The sequence below is a fragment of the Lepisosteus oculatus genome, chromosome 13 (assembly GCF_040954835.1).
Source record: "Lepisosteus oculatus isolate fLepOcu1 chromosome 13, fLepOcu1.hap2, whole genome shotgun sequence".
Lineage (NCBI taxonomy): Eukaryota > Metazoa > Chordata > Actinopteri > Semionotiformes > Lepisosteidae > Lepisosteus > Lepisosteus oculatus.
In genome coordinates, this window is record NC_090708.1 from 16,717,705 (window position 1) to 16,737,480 (window position 19,776).

A 19,776-nucleotide genomic window follows, 5' to 3' on the forward strand; every position below is an offset into this window, starting at 1 on the left:
AACATCTGATAGATGTCATATGAAAAATGCTTTAAAAATGAATTACGTCCTTGAAAGTCGAGAGATCATTGGGTATCGTGGCCAACTGATCCCGCCAGAGAAGTCTGATCCGGGCAGCTGGGGGGCGACCCACGCTTGATCCCACGATCACGGAGCTCCACCGGTGTTCGAGTGCGCGCTTTTACCGTGATCTACTCTGCTTCTCTAAACGGTCAGCTTAAGAAATAATTTCATTTCACTTACAGCTGTTCTTAAAACACCCTATTAAAGTATTACTCATCACAACTGAATTATAATTTTTGGGGTGTTGCTGTAGATCAAAGAGTGCAGGTAGTTAAATCCCAGGGTCTGGACCTGGTGTCTTCTGGAGGAAAAATAAGCCTGCATTTCTGAGCGGATCACAGGGGATCCAGTAACTCATCAGTTCCCAGTGCTGATCCTAGAGACCCACACCCATTCCATTCAACTTCCAAAGCATGTAGGAGGTTGTCTTTTCACCTTTCTGTTCCATAGACGACTTTTAAGACTCCAGCCTTTGAGTAGAAAAAAAAAACTTCCAAATAAGTTCCAAACTTGGAACATGAACTTGGCGTTCCAAAAGCTCCAGACAAGAAGCAACATGTTGGTTCAATTCAGGATTCATTTAAGTAAAGGGCCGGTGTGGGGATCCTCAGGACTGGGAGCCCCGTTATAATGAATGTGATCATCGGCAGAACCAGCACGTGCAGTGGAGCTCTGCGCCTTCACTGGAGATCAGATCCATGTTGGCAGTACGCCTCGACCTGTCTGTTGTAGCAGGAGCTGCTCAGTATTCGTGTTGACAAGAGTGTAGTGAAAAATCACATCTTTTATTCCTGCAGCCAGAAATCCACTGCTCACCCGGGGCCATCGGACAAAGAATGACATACGCTGGCCCTCAAGGGACTCTGCCCAGCAGGTTTTATACGGTTTTTTAAACCTCCTTTCTAAGCTGCTAACGAACAAGGAAAGGCTTCAGCCTCCAATTCAACAAGTAATGAGTTCATTTGGGTAATTAAGGACACGGGGAGAGATACAACTAGTAGCCTTCTGGCTCTCCCAACATTTAGCCATAAGGCCAAGCTTTGAGGAACCCGGGCAATGGAGGTACACCAGACAAATGAGACTGTGCTTGCTTTGTGTGTTCATTTATTAGCACATTATGAATATTTAAAACATATTTATAAGTTAAGTACAGCATCAAAACACCAGAAACCCATTTCATTTTGTCCATCTATCCCCCCCCCCACCCACTCACCCCCACCCTCCCACAGCTGGGCTGAATCTGGTTCAGGACGTGGTGACCCCCCCTCTGTTCAACTTGGCAACAGAAAGGACCGGGACTCTCACAGGAGCAGAGTGGCGTGGTCTGTCTCTGACTGCAGACCTACCTGTGAGCACGAGCAAGACTGCGAGAGAGTGCAAAGACACGCACACACTGAGCGGGGAAAAAACAGAAAGCAAGCCCTCCCTCCCCATAAACACAGACAGACCGACATTTCTGGGGCCTGTGCCCAGAAACACACCCGTTCATGAACTTGCTCATAAGGCAATGGAGCAGTCAGTTAGCGATCGGCCACAGAGCCCTCCCTCTCCACTCCACTCCACTCAGTGCTGGCCCTGCAGAGCCACGGCCCTCTTGAGTCTCACTCCTCCTCAGTTCCCAACGACTCAGCTGGATCACTTACTGATTTAACTCGTCTTGTTTGCAACTGTTTTCCAGCCTGCAGTCTGTGATTTTCTATAAAACCCACAGGGCTGTGAACTCTGCAGGACCTCCTAACTTTCTCTCACACTGCCTGAGCATTATTCATCACAAGTACACTGGGCTGAGTCTGAAGAGTTCAGGGGCCGAAACTGAGAGGACTGGCAGGACCATTAAGCAGACACAAAGTCTTGGGCATGCCAGTCCAGGCCAATGGAGGAAGCGCTTCAGTCCCAGCAGAGACACATTTGTTTAACCAGCCCTGCTGCTAAAGATCACTTCATGAATTAGGGACTAGCTGGAGAAAAGGAAAGACGAGCCATCAGTGAAGGCTGGGACCCCTCTGCGGGCAGCAGGTTCCAAGGTGTCAAGTGGAATCAACCACAGGTCCAGCCCGGCCCACTGCTCAGCTGTTGGTTTAGTTAAGGATTCGAGTAAAGGGCTCAGCCGCAGAGAGAACTAGCAGGCACTGGTGGACAGCTGTACGGACCACAGCTGGGAAGTGCACATTCGAGACAGAATCACGGGGATACTTCTCCAGGGGTCCACCTATTAAAGCCAGAGCAGTCGCTGCCATTGGCCGGATAGCTTTGGGCACAGAGCTACAGGGCACAATGCTCAGTAACAAAATGATTTTTTTTAAGAAGTAAAAGGAAATGACTTATTTGAACATGACAACTGTTTAGCATTATTGAAGAGCAGTGGAAGCAATGTCCTAAAAACAAATTTAGCTGTACCGGATAAGGGCAACATCCACCTTCCAGCTGGGAAATGTGCAATTCCACTACAACAGCTGCAGCAAGAAACACTGTCCTCTGTTCAAATGTACAAACAGTGGGGCCACAGAGTCTTGCGGTTTTCAAGTACTTAATCCGATTTTACACTCCACCTTGGCACGTACAGAACCTGGAAATTCGCTGGGGTTCTCCTAATAACTCTTTTGCACTTCATTTAACCCAGGGTATTTCAGTTTGTCCCTTCCTTTCCACAGACACTGTACCCGACTGCAGGCCGCCCACCGAGCTGCACAGGGCACCGAAGGAGAAGTGAAGATTCACGCTCTTCACACAGTGAAGCACAAAGGACAAATCACACAGCCTGTCAGGGAAGTATCCCTGCTTCCCAGGAATCCAGAGTATTCCTGTATTCCTTCCAGCTATGCTCTCAAGAGTTAACTGAACTCTTAAACAGCAGAAATGCCCAAACGGAAATGTATTTTCGGATCTGAATTAATGACCTAAGACATGTTAAATGTCCCGTTTGTAATGTCCCTCTGAGGATGCAGAAGCCACTTGAAACGTGCAGAAGTTAGAAGTCAGTTGAAGGCCTCGGTCAGTTGAAGCGCCGAGCCCCCGGCCAGAACAAGCAGAGGAAACGGGGTGTGTGGGAGAACAGGGCTGCGGCTGGCGTGGGTGCTGTCCTCTCACAGCGGGGAGACAGAGCTACGGCACGGGACAGAGACCCTCTCTCCACAGGCAACGCCAGCAGCCGAGCCGAGCCGGAGTCCTCAAGATTCCCAGTCCCCGGGGGCAGGGGTCTGTGCTGAGGCCACACACTCACTCCTGCCTCTGAGCTGGAGTGCAGAGCCCCCCCAACCAGGGCTCCAGTGCATGCCTGAAACCTGGCCGTCAGGTATCACACCAAACAGGGAGGAAGCGGCTCAACACTCACTGCGGAGAACAGTCGGCATAAAGCCCAGCTGAAGAAAAGAGCAACAGCCATGCGATAACGTCCTCATTCTCCCAGCGCGGGCAGCAACTGGCAAAAAAACAGACTGGGAATTCCTTATCTAAAAGAGGAGCATGACTGATACAGGTGTTCAACTGCTGATGATTGCGATTTAAATATATTACTTTGTGAAATACCAGAAATGCAGGCAGCTTTATGAGAACACTGTCATTTTTGTGTTTTTCATATGTTTTTCATTTATTCATGTGCATTATTAAATAATCCATTAGCAAAGAGATAAGAGATGGCTGCACTGTCTATCTGATCCTGATTTAATAGTGGCTTGAACCAGTAGCTCAGCCCCAGACTGGACACAGAGCAGAGCTCCAGCAGGAGGACCAGAGGCTTATCTGAAGGTCCTGCACCACTGCCCTGGGCCCAGGACACAGGGGAGACTAGAGACACGCTTTAGCTCTGTCTGGGCTGAGGGGACTGGAGAGAAAACGTGTGTGTAAAGTGTGAAGCCGCAGACTCTTTGATCCTTTTTTTCCATTCCGTCTCTCGGCTAGAATAAAGGACAGGGAAAGGCAGCAGGCTTTCCGAAGGGGGGGTCCCAGACAGACAGCTTCCACGCACAGTCCTGCTGTCCAGCCCGGCTGATCCACATCTAAACCACAGAGGGGGAGTGGCCGAGAGTCCTTTGTGTGAGTGCGGATGAGAAAGAAGAAAGAGGGAATGGGGGTACAAGTTCTGCCTCCTGTCCCTACAGGAGAGCAAAAGTGTGTGGGTGTATTGGGAATATTCAGTGAGCGTCCACCTTGCTTGACTGTTGTCCTGGGTCTTTCCTTCTGCTGGCCCGCTGGCCTGTGTCTATAAGAAGCCCTCCCTGCGGAACTGCTCCTGCAGGATGTCTCGGTACTCGTCGAAGCCGCCATCGATGCGCTGCACGCCCCCATTCTCGCACACCCACAGCTCCTTGCACACCATCCGGATCAGGCGCTCGTCGTGCGACACCAGCACCACCCCGCCCTGTGGCACAGACACCGGGAATCAGTCATTACACCTGGCTTCCTGCAGTGAGGTCACCTGAGCAGCACTCCTGCTGGTGCTGTGCACAGCCTAGTGCTTCATCCTTCATCACTAACAGAGAGCTGGGCTGGCCTGCATGACTCCCTCCCTCTGAGATGGAGAGCCAGGAGCAGTGACGAAGTCATCAGGGGTGAAAGAGTGAGATACGGGGTTGAGATGGACAGTGGGCAGTACTGGTGAGGTCACCAGGGGTGAGAGAGTGAGATACAGGGGTGAGAATGAGAGTGGGGAGCAGTGTTGAGGTCATCAGGGGTGAGAGTGTGAGATACAGGGGTGAGATGGACAGTGGGGAGCGGTGTTGAGGTCATCACGGGTGAGAGTGTGAGATACAGGGGTGAGGTGGAGAGTGAGGAGAAGTACAGAGGTCATATCCGGTGAGAGACAGTGTGGAGTAGGGGTAAGGTCACTGAGGGTGACCCAAGGACGAGTCTGCAGTGCAGCAGGTACCTTGAATTTGTTGAGGGCCTTAGCCAGTGCCTCTATAGTCTCCATGTCCAGGTGGTTAGTTGGCTCATCCAGGATGTAGAAGTTGGGACTGAAAAAGATCAGAGAAACATTCCCATGACCAGAGGAACAGACAGATCAGGACACAGGCAGACAGAGAGACACAAAGATGGAGACAGAAACACACAGCGGGGCTACCTCGCCATGGTCATCTGAGCGAAGGCCACTCTGCTCTTCTGCCCTCCCGACAGGCTGGCCACGGGCCGCACTGCGAGCTCTCCTGAGATCCCATAGCCCCCCAGCTGGTGTCGGTACTCCTCCTCTGTCCGGCCTGGGAGAGATTGGAGAGAGGGACAGTGGAGGATGGCAGGAGAGTTCAGGAGCAACAAGGCAGAAGGACAGTGGATGGGAGAGGGAGAAAAAGAGGCAGAAGAAGAGGGGGAAAAGAAGGTAGAGTGTGACTTTAAAACCCTGTCAAAGCACACATCATGAGGATTATGAAGGCACGGTTTTAATCTGCAAGTCACACCCTGGTCACACTACTTCAGAAGAGGAGCACAGGGAGTTCAGTATTACAACGGTCACCTCCTCTTTATTCCACTGATCCACTGGGAGCATAAGCCTGCCACCAAGCCCAGCCCAGTCCATTCTGGCCCAGTCCAGCTCAGTCCAACTGAACCCAGTCTGTTCTAGCCCAGTCCAGCCCAGCTCAGCTCAGTCTAACTGATCCCAATCCGTTCTGGCCCAGCCCAGGGCATACCTGGGAATTTCTTCATCAGCAGTTCCACAGAAGAGACATTGAGGTCCAGCTGGTCCACATGGTGCTGGCTGAAGTATCCAATCTTCAGGTTGCTGGCAGAGAAAGAGAGACAGGCATTCACGTCACACCACGTCCAAGAGCCAAACAGACGCACAGCGACACACTCTCTCACACACAGTTTCAGTGAGGCGCACACATGGCTAACGCGAGAGTGGAGTGTAAGAGTGAGACAGGAGTGACATCAGGGAGATGGCTGAAACTAGACTAACACTCAAGAGACACGAAGGTCCAGAGAGGGGCTGTCAGAGGGCCAATAACACACACCTGGACAGAAACAGTTACACACACACAGCGACCTCTCACCGGTGAGCTTGCCGGATCCCACTGACCGGCCCCAGCTCCCCCATCAGCAGCTTCAGCATGGTGGACTTGCCTGCACCGTTCTCCCCCACCTGAGACACACAGGGAGAAAGCCACTCAGTGTGCACACACTGCCACAGGTTTCATGTGCAGAGGCGCTGTTAACTATTACTGTGATAAAAAGACATGTATGGGACAAGAAGAAAGGCTGCAGACGAGAGTCCATCCTGTCAATTAATTAGTTTAGCAGCAAAGTCAATCTAAAATTTCATCCTGCCTTTTCTTGAAAAATCCCAGGATGTGGGTCTTACATACTCAGCTGTGAAACCTCTTCCAGACACCCACAAGGCACTGAGTAAAGAACTTCCAAATTCTAACTTAATTCCCTTTTAGTTTCCAGCTGAGATCCATGGGCTTTGTGTTTCACTATGGAGTGCCAAGCAGCCTCCTGGGTTGATCTTGCTTAAGGCCCTCCGGGATTCTATATACTTGGGTCAAATGTCCTCTCGATCCCTTCTGCTTCAGACCGAGGAGATTTAAATGCAGCGAGGCAAGCTGACACAGGGAGGGCAAGAACAGGGCCCGCGGGAGGAGAGAGGGATCCCGGTGCTCTTACGATGCAGATGCGGGACTCCAGGTCTGCGGACACGCTCAGCTTGGAGAAGAGGGGCTGCTCGGAGCTGTAGAAGAACTCCACCTCATCCAACTGCAGCACCGGCGGGGACAGCTTCTCGAAGTTATCAGGGAACCTGCAGGGCAGAGGCAGCGCAGGGTCAGCACTGCACACAGAAACACGGGACAGGATCCACGGCATTTCTATCCGGAGGCCCCGGACTCTTGACCCTGCTCCCAGAGGACCCCTGTCTCTGCTGCTTTGTGTTCCCGTTGGGCCCTCACCCTCCAGTCCTGACTGGCGCCTGTAACTCATTTGTTTGCTGGTTCAGAGTTTTTTCTGCACTAACTGAACAGCTCTTAACAGGTGATCAGTTGATGGTGATCTGAGACACTGCGTCAGTCAGTGTAATCCCTCCTGTGTTCTTAAAATGCTTGAGGCCAGTCACCCAGTCACTCAAGCCAATTACAAATCCCACGCAGCTGTTTAAAAACTGAAAGCACATTTTAAAAAAAGGGCCTTAAAGAGACAATTAAAATGACTTGGTCTGTGATTAAGACTTTGACGCCATCCAAGTTCATAACACATGCTGGACCCAGGACCAGGATTGAAAAATCACTGTGTTTAGATATTTTGGAAATTCAGGCACCCAAGTGCAGAAAAAAACCTAAACAAGCCAACCAATCAATTACTGGCAGCAATTAGCACTGGTGATGAATGGCCCAGTGGGAACACAAACCAGTACCTGCAGAAACGCATGTGCTGCAGTACTGGGAGAAAGAAGCATGATCTTCTCCATCCTGGTCCTGGTAGTTTTCATTCCATCTCGCCTGAATTAGATCACTGAAGCCTTACTGGGTCGAAAAAAGTTGCTTCAACCTAATATTTGCATTTTGGTTCTAGTCAGAAGTTTGGGATTTTATTTCACTTACAAAATATGACTGTGAAAGCTCCAACATGTTTAAGAACTGGGAACAAACAGGTCAGATTAATTCATCTTATTATTAAGTAAATGAAGGATTCGATTGTGTAGCTGAGGGACCAGCTGGAACCAAAACCAGCAGGTTAGCGAGTCACCAGGAGTAGGACTGGGAAACACTGATCTAGACTATGTGAGGAAGAAATAAAAGAGGCAAACAATGTTAGGATATAGAGTTATACGTGCAGAATTTAAATCAAGGGATATAATAGTGAAAGTGTACAAATCAGTAGTAAGACGTTTTGTGTACACAAGTGTACATTTTGGTCATCTTGTTTCAAAAATGATTTTGCACCTTTAGAATTGGTCAGAGAGGAGCAACTAGATACATTCCTGGGGTTGAAGAAATGCCTTATACTAAAATTCTAAAAAGCTTAAAGTCCCAAAGATTACAAGACAACCCAAATCCTTCCACCTCTCCATTTTCCAAACATTGTAATCAGTACAGGGTCATGGGGGAGCCCAGAGCCTGTCCCAGGAAGCAAAGGCAGTAAGGTCAGATACACCCTGGACAGGCTGCCAGCCCATCGCAGGACACACACAGACACTGTCCCCCTCACACCCACACCAGGGCCAATTTTCCCCAGAGCCAATTAATAATAATAATAATAATAATAATAATAATAATAATTGCTTACACTTATATAGTGCTTTTCTGGACACTCCACTCAAAGCGCTTTACAGGTAATGGGGACTCCCCTCCACCACCACCACCAATGTGCAGCCCCACCTGGATGATGCGATGGCAGCCATAGTGCGCCAGAACACTCCCCACACATCAGCTATCAGTGTGGAGGAGAGCAGAGTAATGAAGCCAATTCAGAGATGGGGATTATTAGGAGGCCATGATTTATAAGGGCCAATGGGAAATTTGGGGTTATACCCCTAGTCTTTTCGAGAAGCGCCCTGGGATTTTTAATGACCACAGAGAGTCAGGACCTTGGTTTTACGTCTCATCCGAAGAACAGCACCTTTTTACAGTATAGTGTCCCCGTCACTATACTGGGGCATTAGGACCCACATGGACCGCAGGGTGAGCGCCCCCTGCTGGCCCCACTAACACCTCTTCCAGCAGCAACCTTAGTTTTTCCCAGGAAGTCTCCCATCCAGGTACTGACCAGGCTCACACCTGCTGAGCTTCAGTGGGCTGCCAGTTGTGAGTTGCAGAGTGATATGGCTGCTAGTGGCTGCTAATTAACCTACCAGTATGACTGTGGGAGGAAACCAGAGCACCCGGAGGAACCACAAACACGGGGAGGACATACAAACTCCACACAGCTAGCACCCCAGGCCTGGCTAGGGCACCGGCACTGTTGAGGCAGCAATACTAACCATTGTGTCATCTGGGGAACCAAATGAGGTATTTAAAATCCTCACAGGCCAACAGTTAAGGTACTTTCCTGAATCGAAAGTGAAACCCAAGCCAGATGACTCAAAAGGGGAACTTAGTCCATCTAAAACAGAGAACAGGAGGCACTTTTTTACACAAGGGTTGTGTGAACCTGACCCGGCTTTCCCAGAAATGATAACAGCCGGTACCGTGGTTTCCTTCATGAAACGGCAAGAAGACAGCCTCAGATTGATCAGCTGCTAGCAATCACATGAGCTAGATGGGACTACATGGCCTCCTCTCACTTCTCACCTTTTTCACGTGCAGTGCATGAACAGTGTGGTACAACATGTTACTCTTACAGAGGACAGAGTCATGTTACAGGACAGTGTGCAATGCAATGCGTTTACAGCATTGTATTTATAAGACAGATCTCCGGCCTCACCGTAGCGTCACCTCCGATTCCTTCTCTATGGGCTTCAGTTCTGGCCTGAAACACACGTGCATAGGAAAAGAGTCAGAGGACAGGTAACTGTGGAAGTCCTCAAAGCAGGGAGACTGCATGCAGAGAAACACTGTGTGTACACAAGTCCCACACAGTGGAAATGGCAAATTCTCAACAAAGGAAGAGGTGTGAAACGGGGAAAATGCTTATTTCAGCATTAAGCCACTTAAAATGTAAACTTGTAACTTATTAGGTAACTGGTTTATTGATCAATTAGCGGACGGAGAGGACAACGATGGCTTGACTTAAACAGATTCTCTATTACTTATTTGAATATTTATTTTTTCATCCCTGCCACTAAATAGACAAAGAAAGGAGAAATGGGACTCACAGTTTTTCCAGCAGCTTCAGTTTGCTCTGCACCTGCGAGGCCCTGTTGGCATTGTACCGGAATCTGTCTATGAACACCTAAGACAGCGAGAGAGAAAGAACTCAACCACCAAGTCTGTAGCAGAATGTCCTTTCTAAAAAAAAATGTAGGTGTTTAGTTGTGCAGATAATTAATCCTAGAATCTAATTCAGCCTTCATGAAAGCTTGCATTACTATCACAGCCAACTCCTTTCAACCATGTATCCACTAGTTCCTAACACTGCTGGTATCTGCATTAGCTAGCAATTTAACATCCCCATCACTGCTGTGTGCTACCTGAAACATGTGAAGCATGTGCTTCTGTGCACGTGTGTGGCAGTATCAGTTCCTGGACGTGCTCCTGTGCTCTGAAACTGCGCACGTGTGTGGCAGTGTCTGTACCTGGACGTGCTCCTGTGCTCTGAAACTGCGCACGTGTGTGGCAGTGTCTGTACCTTGATGTGCTCCTGTGCTCTGAAACTGCGCATGTGTGTGGCAGTGTCTGTACCTGGACGTGCTCCTGTGCTCTGAAACTGTGCACATGTGTGGCAGAGTCAGTCCCTGGATGTGCTCCTGTGCTCTGAAACTGCGCACGTGTGTGGCAGTGTCTGTACCTGGACGTGCTCCTGTGCTCTGAAACTGTGCACGTGTGTGGCAGTATCAGTTCCTGGACGTGCTCCTGTGCTCTGAAACTGCGCACGTGTGTGGCAGTGTCTGTACCTGGACGTGCTCCTGTGCTCTGAAACTGCGCACGTGTGTGGCAGTGTCAGTACCTGGACGTCCTCCTGTGCTCTGAAACTGCGCACGTGTGTGGCAGTGTCTGTACCTGGACGTGCTCCTGTGCTCTGAAACTGTGCACTTGTGTGGCAGAGTCAGTCCCTGGATGTGCTCCTGTGCTCTGAAACTGCGCACGTGTGTGGCAGTGTCTGTACCTGGATGTGCTCTCTGTACTGTTGCTGCGCCTCGTACTCCCTCTGCTGGTTGCGCAGCCGGTCCTCCTTGGTCTTGATGAAGTTCTCGTAGTCGCCACGGTACGTCTCCAGTCGCTGGGAGTGCAGGTGGATGATGTCTGTCGCCACGGCATTCAGGAAGTTCCGGTCGTGGGACACCACCAAGATTGTGGACTGCCACGTCTGTGCAGACACATCCACACAGAAGCACAGGGAGAGGAACAGAGAGTCAGGCACAAACGGACAGAAAGTTAGAGAGGGTGAGCATTTTAACAAGAAACTGGAAGGAATTTCAGCATCATTGTTATTTTAGGAGAAACCCGAAGACATCTCTATATTTAGAGTCACAGCTACCCAGCTGGTCCCCCTCCACCAACAGGTCCCTGCCCCAATCCACAACCCCTCTCACTGCACACTCTACCTGCAGGTAGTTCTCCAGCCACAGGATGGCCCGGACATCCAACATGTTGGTGGGCTCTGTGAGGGAAGGAGAGAGAGAGAAAGGCCTGGATTTCACAAGGTTGATATGGTGCTATAATGGTCAGTTCCTTCATCAGTTTGGCCTCACTGCTACAACTCGCTTGCCAGACATACAGACAGTACATACATGAGTCTGCCTTTCAGGCAGTCCACTTTTTCTCACTCTGCAGCCCCATACAGCCTGTGGCAGAGATCAGCCATCCCTGCAAGTCGGATTTCAGAGGGTGGGGTCAGTGCTACACAGCAAGGCAAGCATATCATTGACCGGCCTCTACTCACCATCAAGAAGGAGCAGGTCAGGCCTAGAAAACAAAATCAGATCAGATTAATGTAAGTGAGATCATCAGTTTGCACTGTTCGATATTAACACATACTTCTGAACACTGGACCGGGCCAATCAGAGACAGTCGCCTCTGAACACTGGGCCGCTGTCTACAACAAACATCACATCCTCATCCTCCGGAAGGACAACATCATCAAGTGATGGGGATGAACATCAAGCCCAACTTCTCCGATACTGTCATGGATGACAGGTTGCAGTGTGGCCACATCTAAACTTTCCTGCCCCAATTTTCAATACCAGCAAACACACCATAACTGTTTTAATGACACCCCCTTCTTTTCCAAGGCCACATCAGCTGTCAACTTCAAAACACATCTTAACCTTTAAAAAAAACCTCAAGAACATGACTGGGCAGGTTGTTCTACACACCCACCACTCTTTGTGCAGAAATGTCTCCTGTTCTCAGTCACACATGAACTACCTTCTAAACCAGGGTACTGAGTGTGTGTTTTGAGCTCTGTGGAGTGTCATGAATCTCCACCTAGACAGGAATCTGAGGGGAGTTGATCGATACTCTGAGAGTGTATCACTTCGAGGAAGGGAATTAAGATCTGATGGGGCTTAGAGACCACTGAGCTCCTGGAAGACCGGAACAGCACATCTCCCACATAAATCGTCTGATGCTACTCACTTGGCGAAGAGCGCTCTGGCCAGCGCAAGTCTCATCCTCCAGCCTCCAGAGAATTCCCTGTGCAAACCCAGACACAAAGGATTATCCCACTGTCACTCAGATATCGTAGATCTGACTCCCCCCAGCTCTACAACACTGACTCCTCCCTGCAGAGGAATTAGTCACAGCTTCTATTACTGCCACAGTCTGCTGATCCCCAACATATTATTCACCTTTTTGACATAAACGAAGCATGTTAAATATTGTATAGAAAAAAGTATTAAAAGGCGTGGGGCATGAATACTTTTCAAATGAACATGGGAAGGGTTATAAGCCTTCCACATACGAATCCATTCGGCCTATCCAGTTAAATGGAGAGGCTATTATATCACCGGATCATTGTCATCGGTAAATTTAGTGCCTGCTGCACTGTGGCTGTCAGGGAGTGACAGGCAATGGGCAGGTCACCAGCGCAGAGCAGCCAGTGCTGCAGCCACACCATCACACAATCGACTCTGCCATAATCACACTTCTGCAATTTCCCTCACGTGATCAATAAAGTATCTATCTAAAAAGGAGTGAGGACAGAGTTTCCACTGGGTTCATCAACTATATTATTTGTCTTCGGACGGGACATCCTCACAATGCCTGATGATAAGAGTTGCTATCGTCGTGAGGAGGTTTTCTCAAAGTTGGACTTCACTATCATTGTAATTCCTGCGCGCACACGCCAGCCCATGGCCAGACACACACACCAGGCGGGGAAGCCTGTTCCTGCGGCGCGCTCTGCACCTGTGCTCAACTTGCACAATGAGATCTCCGCAGCTGTTTTTCACTCGTACACAAATAAAGAGCTCGGCTTCTACAGGAAACCTGAAGCTGTCGATCTTTCAACAAGCTCAAACCAATAATAAAGGTCTAATTAAGGCAACATCTCATTCAACAAGAGGATGACTTAGTAAATGAAAGCTCAGTTGTAAGCTGTAGTTGTAGGTAAAGATGCTGGGCTCCAACAACATCTGTAAATCTAATATAAAATACACACACTATAGCAAATAAAGAATATGCATTAAATACAGCAGGACACATGCCAGCTGGTCAGTAGCTGCTAGCCTGGGAACTGCAGCTGACCCTCCCTGTAGCCAAGGCCTGCCAGGCCTGTGTCACGGCAATACTTACTTGGTGGTTTGCTGCTGCATCTTGGGCGAGAAGCCAAGTCCAGCCAGGATGACAGAGGCTCTGCGACAAGGACCAGAGGAACGAGATTAAACTGGACCCGTCTCTTTAATTGCACTGGGTCCCTGTTGTAACATGACTGTTCTACTGTACTGTGACCGTAGCCCCTGTAGTAATGAGACTGGTCTCCTGTACTGGGACTGTAGCTCCTATTGTAACAGGACTGATCTCCTGTACTGGGACTGTAGCTCCTACTGTAACGAGACTGGTCTCCTGTACTGGGACTGTAGCCCCTTCTGTAACGAGACTGGTCTCCTGTACTGGGAGTGTAGCCCCTACTGTAACGAGACTGGTCTCCTGTACTGGGACCATAGCTCCTATTGTAACAGGACTGGTCTCCTGTACTGGGACCATAGCTCCTATTGTAACGAGACTGGTCTCCTGTACTGAGACTGTAGCCCCTTCTGTAACACGACTGGTCTCCTGTACTGGGACTGTAGCTCCTATTGTAACGAGACTGGTCTCCTGTACTGAGACTGTAGCCCCTTCTGTAACACGACTGGTCTCCTGTACTGGGACTGTAGCTCCTACTGTAATGGGACTGGTCTCCTGTACTGAGACTGTAGCCCCTTCTGTAACACGACTGGTCTCCTGTACTGGGACTGTAGCTCCTACTGTAATGGGACTGTTCTGCTGTACTGGGACTGTAGCCCATGTTTTAACACAACTATTAATAAAGTGAACATTCTTTAATTACCTAGCAGGTGCTTTGTCCGCTTCTATTTCCTCCAGTTTGGCGTAGATCTCAGACAGTCGCACGCTGTCCATCGCCTCCCCACTAAAAAAGCAGAAGGAAAATGAAGGTGTCTCAGGGACTCAGGCCAGACAGGTTAGAAACCCCTGGATGTCGCCCTGCGGCGCGAGTCGGTCAGCGTGCCGCACTCACTGTCCGCTGGCGATCCTGGCGTTGATCTCCCTCTCCTGCTGCAGCAGCCCCTCTCGCTCCGTGTCGCTCTCCAGCACGCTCTGCAGGGCGGGCGTGTCGTCGCCGGCCACCTCCTGCTCCACGTGCAGGATGGAGATGTGCGGCGGCACGCGCAGGCTGCGGCTCGCCAGCATCTTCAGCAGCGTGGTCTTGCCCAGGCCGTTCCGCCCCACCAGGCCGTAGCGCCGCCCGTAGGCCAGCGACAGCTCCGCGCCCTGGAGCAAAGACCTGGAAGGGAGGCGGGCAGGGAGCAGGGGAGGGAGGGAAAGAGAGAGAGCCCTCCGTCAGCCATAACACACACTAACCGCCCCAGTGCGCAGAACTGACCTTTCCCCTGCTCAAAACGGTTTGTTTGTCTTTATTTTGAAGCTCACCAGGCACCCAGACGCAAACGGAACCTCTCCCACCGACACAAGCTGCCGCCCTCACTCACCGCTCTCCAAAGGAGACGTCGAAGTTCTCGATTCGGATGTCGTAGGACTTGTTCTTGCCCGAGTTGTCCACGCGGCTGTCCTTCTTACTGGAGGCCTGGCTTGCGGACGCCTCCTCCAGCACCCTGAGACAGAGGCGGGGAGCGGGGAGGGAAGACAGGGACACAGGGGGAGAGTCAGCGAGAGACGAGCTGCAGGAATACCGAGCGAGGAAGGGGGGGAAGACAGGGGTGGGCCGTGGCCTCGGCCAGCCAGCGAAACCTCAACCAGCACAAGCGGCGCTGGGGACAGGGACGGGGACGGGGAGGCACTTACAGAGGGCTGGCCACTTTCTGCGAGTCCTTCTCAGTCCTCTTCTCATTTTTCGCCTTCAGCTTGGCTTCTGCTTTCTCCAGCTTCTTAGCGTCAACAGTCTGGAGGCAACGGAGAGCACACACGGACTGAGAGAACGAAAAAAGGCCCGCCAGCTGTACCCCTGACACCCACGGCCTGTCCTCCGAGACAGCTCTCAGAAGTAAGAACTCAACTACCCAGAAAACAAGGCCAGACTAAGGGAGTAAGTGTTGCCGCATGCTCTGAAGCCCACATGTTCAAGCCTGTGCAACTGTGAAAGCCTTCCCCAATGCTGTTCCTTCATGATTAAACTTGGGAAACCTACGCGCAAGGTTACATTTAGTGGAAAAGTTCTTTACAGTGCTAAACCCACACTCTATATAAGCAACCTGATCTAATATCTATTATTGACTCCTACAGGAGTTGCAGGGGGCACTTTATAAAAGACCGATCAAGCAAGCTACTAACACAAAATCACACAATAAAATCTTCGAATACAAGGATGAATCGAACCTCTCCAAAAAACTTGCAATCAACGATATTGTCATTCTCCAGCGAATAAGGTCTTGTGCATGTATCGGAAGCCCTATTCCAAAGTGATCGGTAACAGTTTCACTAAAGCTTGCTGATAAGGCCAAAATGTAGTGAGAACTTACAGTGTTTTGGCCTCTCTTGATCATCCAGATACCCTGCAGGTCATTCGTGGCAGTGACTGCGAGAGAGAGAGAGACACAGATAGCGATATATATATATACACACAGCAAATAGAGAGAAGAGGATCTGGATACCAGCAAAGTGAGGAGGGAAGGGAGTGAGAAAGAATAAACAAGATATCAATGCAAAGATATCATGCAGACACAGAGAGGGACTAATGACAGAGTAAGTGAGTGCCAGGTGTATTTTCGTGTGCAGGTGCAAAATGTTTTGCTTGCAGTTAGTTAAGCTCAATGCCCAGTCCGGGGACCAGTCCCTGTATTAAACTGTATTTTTGCTACAGGCTGTTTCTAGTGTGATCTGTCCTCAAGAGAGGAGGGACCTTAGGGACTCTGATCCCTGGTAGAACAAAATGCTGAGAAAAACTGCAGTAGGACACCACTATCTGCCTGGCTTTTGGCCTCTGATAATTCATCTGGTTTCTCTGATTCAGGTTTTCTGCCCTCTTCTTAATGAGCTTCTCCTGGATTAAGGCATGAATGAAAATCTACAGTCACGCAAATCACTGCAGTGGATGGCACTCCAGTGATTCTAAAATTCATCACAGCTGATGGCATGCATGTATCTCAGCAGACAGAGAGAAAGAGCAACAGTGGCGCTGTGGTGAGGTGTCCAGTCTTACCACAGTCCCCGGCCATCTGGGACAGCTGCACTGGGGCGTCCAGCAGGACCTGCTTCTGACCAGAGTCACAGTCATTGCTGAGGACAGAGACAGGAACAAGAGGGGCTCAGATGAAAAGTACAAAGTGCATCAGCCACATCAACGCGCCAGATATAAGAGAATGTGTGGCAGAGAGAGTGAGAGAGCATCTGACTGTAAGCATGAACACAAGGTAGAGTGAGAGTGCACGAAAGACTGTATAGACACGACAGCATCAGTGTGCGAGTCTGTGAGCGCGAGGGCATCAGGGTCCGCGCACCAGTCTGTGAGCCCGAGGGCATCAGGGTCCGCGCACCAGTCTGTGAGCCCGAGGGCATCAGGGTCCGCGCGCCAGTCTGTGAGCGCGAGGGCATGAGGGTCCGCGCGCCTGTCTGTGAGCGCGAGGGCATGAGGGTCCGCGCGCCTGTCTGTGAGCGCGAGGGCATCAGGGTCCGCGCGCCAGTCTGTGAGCCCGAGGGCATCAGGGTCCGCGCGCCAGTCTGTGAGCCCGAGGGCATCAGGGTCCGCGCGCCTGTCTGTGAGCGCGAGGGCATCAGGGTCCGCGGGCCAGTCTGTGAGCCCGAGGGCATCAGGGTCCGCGGGCCAGTCTGTGAGCCCGAGGGCATCAGGGTCCGCGGGCCAGTCTGTGAGCGCGAGGGCATCAGGGTCCGCGCGCCAGTCTGTGAGCCCGAGGGCATCAGGGTCCGCGCGCCAGTCTGTGAGCCCGAGGGCATCAGGGTCCGCGGGCCAGTCTGTGAGCGCGAGGGCATCAGGGTCCGCGCGCCTGTCTGTGAGCGCGAGGGCATCAGGGTCCGCGCGCCAGTCTGTGAGCCCGAGGGCATCAGGGTCCGCGCGCCTGTCTGTGAGCGCGAGGGCATCAGGGTCCGCGGGCCAGTCCGTGAGCCCGAGGGCATCAGGGTCCGCGGGCCAGTCTGTGAGCGCGAGGGCATCAGGGTCCGCGCGCCAGTCTGTGAGCCCGAGGGCATCAGGGTCCGCGCGCCAGTCTGTGAGCCCGAGGGCATCAGGGTCCGCGCGCCAGTCTGTGAGCCCGAGGGCATCAGGGTCCGCGCGCCAGTCTGTGCGCCCGAAGGTATCAGGGTCCGCGCGCCAGTCTGTGAGCCCGAAGGTATCAGGGTCCACACAAGTCTGTGAGCGCAAGGGTATCAGTGCTGGCACGCAAGAGTATCAGGGTCGGCGTGCGAGAACGTAAGCACAAGGGTGACAGCGATGGCGTGCGAGAGCATAAGCACGAGGGTGACGCGTCAGTGTGCGGGAGCGTAAGCGCAGTGTGATGGCATCGGAGAATGAGAAAGTGCATGTGGGGTTTCAGTGTGGACACTCACAGCTTCAACGTGTTGAACATCTGTAGGCAGATCTCTCGGATGTCCTCCTCGTTCTTGCAATCAGCTGACACCTCCTGCAGGACGCCCCCAATTGCCTCAAACACCTCATCGCCATCCTCGAAATCAGCTCCTCCACACTCCAACACCCCTGCCACATACAAAGCAATATACTGACTCCCTGACACACACAGAGGATCAAGAGCAACACACTGACACCCCTGACACTCACACACACACAGACGATCAAGAGCAACACACTAACACCCCTGACACTCACACACACAGAGGATCAAGAGCAACACAATGACACCCCTGACGCTCACACACACACACACAGAGGATCAAGAGCAACACACTGACACCCCTGACACTCACACACACACAGAGGATCAAGAGCAACACACTGACACCCCTGACACTCACACACACACAGAGGATCAAGAGCAACACCCCTGACACACAGAATCAAGACCCTTAGACATAAATATCAGCCTTCCCCGTGACACAGTGCACATAAACAAGATGTGTTTGTGTGCTTTGTGTCGTGTTGCAGTTAAACGTTCTGTTTCATCTTCCTTGCTGCGCTGGAAAAGGCTCGGGAGGTCTCAACATGCAGTACTAGTCTTCTCATCTGTCAGCGCAAGCCTCTCCAAACAGGGTAACCGGCTGGAGGCAGAACTCCACTGCAGGACAGGCTAATCGATACAGTTGCGGGTTCACAGTTGTGTCACACACCGGGTTTGTCAGCTCTACCCAGATCTGTGTGAGCAACGGCCCCCGGTCGGAGGGCTCTGGGTTTGCGGCGGATCGGCAGTGAAGCCGGGTGAGTGACTGGCTGAGAATGGGCACATCAGTCAATCGTATCCGCGCTCTGACCGCTACACATCACTTCAGCCCTTCAGTCAAGAGAATCAGCTACCACAGTCTTAAAATGAATATGCCACCCTCCCCACCAACCCCCATTACTGCGGTCTCACAGTATTATCTGTTTCACAATTCAAACTGTTTCGGTCCTGCGATTTTCCCTAGGTCTTCCACAGTGACACATGCCCAGATAGTTCGCGCGTTTGGCGGATTCTCACTAATTGAAAACAAGCGAATTCCCATAATTTTACAGCCCATATAGCGGGCACCCCTTCCACTCTGATTGTGACTGGGTCATACCTGTGATGTAGTCGAAGACCTCGGTGTCTATTTCGGGAAACTCGCTTCTGAGAATATCCACGTATGTCGCCATGATACACCGGCCCTGTCCGCAAGGAAAGCGCATGCGAAAAGCTGCGACAAAACAGAACCCCTTTCGCAGAGCGCTCTGGGAATCGTAGTTTTATGCCTTAAAAAGCAGTTTAAATACAATTTAATTGTAACGTATTTCGGCTTTGGATAATGTTAATCACTAGCATATTTAAAAATGAATTCAAAATTATCTTAATATATAATACAATTCTCTGATTGCTTTCTAAACATGGATCAAATTTATAAACTACAACTACAACTCCCACTGATGCCTCTGCCTGTGACGTTGCTACTAAATGCACAGCTGACCAGCTTGCTAGGACTTGTAGTCTTCAACTTGAAACTCTGGACTACAACTCCCAAAAACTAAGCTATTTAAAGACACGCCGTTTTCTTGGCCAGAGCACATATGAACAACTTTAATGAATTAGAATTCAGGTTTCGACCTACTGGAGGAAGTTTATAGTGTCCTGATTTGAATCTCGCCGCAACTCTCACAGTCTTTATCTATTCTAATTGTTTATCTGAAAAAATCTCCTCTCTCCGCAGGGGCTGAGGTACATGTAGCTCCTCACTGCTCTTCCTCTTTACAGTGTGGGGACCTCTGGAACTGTAGTAACAACCCTACAGGAGTTACAGGTGTCTTCAATCAGCAGTGAAAGATCACATTAATCTGAAAGTACAGTAGTAATAATAATAATAATAAGAAGAAGAA

General features: G+C 50.7%; 1 protein-coding gene across 1 annotated transcript; it reads right to left on the reverse strand.

Annotated features, from left to right (window-relative positions):
* Nucleotides 1-1,281: 1,281 nt before the first annotated feature.
* abcf3 (ATP-binding cassette, sub-family F (GCN20), member 3) lies at nt 1,282-19,110 on the reverse strand. Its single transcript, XM_069197308.1, has 21 exons — nt 18,990-19,110; nt 17,826-17,973; nt 16,465-16,541; nt 15,785-15,840; nt 15,111-15,208; nt 14,798-14,920; nt 14,326-14,592; nt 14,137-14,217; nt 13,383-13,442; nt 12,225-12,281; nt 11,530-11,552; nt 11,192-11,247; nt 10,753-10,953; nt 9,803-9,879; nt 9,412-9,456; nt 6,661-6,793; nt 6,048-6,136; nt 5,685-5,776; nt 5,123-5,255; nt 4,928-5,015; nt 1,282-4,420 (listed from the first exon to the last, which is right to left on the reverse strand). The coding sequence occupies exons 1-21, from the start codon at nt 19,093-19,095 to the stop codon at nt 4,262-4,264; spliced, it is 2,169 nt and encodes a 722-aa protein (XP_069053409.1). The 5' UTR covers nt 19,096-19,110; the 3' UTR covers nt 1,282-4,261.
* Nucleotides 19,111-19,776: the final 666 nt, after the last annotated feature.

Bases quoted from the DNA above. Each gene is read 5' to 3' on its own strand.
- abcf3 (XM_069197308.1), bottom strand. From the start codon at position 19,095: ATGCGCTTTCCTTGCGGACAGGGCCGGTGTATCATGGCGACATACGTG. The intron at 13,443-14,136 runs GTAATTAAAGAA...TCCTTGTCGCAG, and splicing joins GCGGACAAAGCACCTGCTAG to AGCCTCTGTCATCCTGGCTG. The intron at 5,777-6,047 runs GTGAGAGGTCGC...TTTCTCTGCCAG, and splicing joins GGGATCCGGCAAGCTCACCG to CAACCTGAAGATTGGATACT.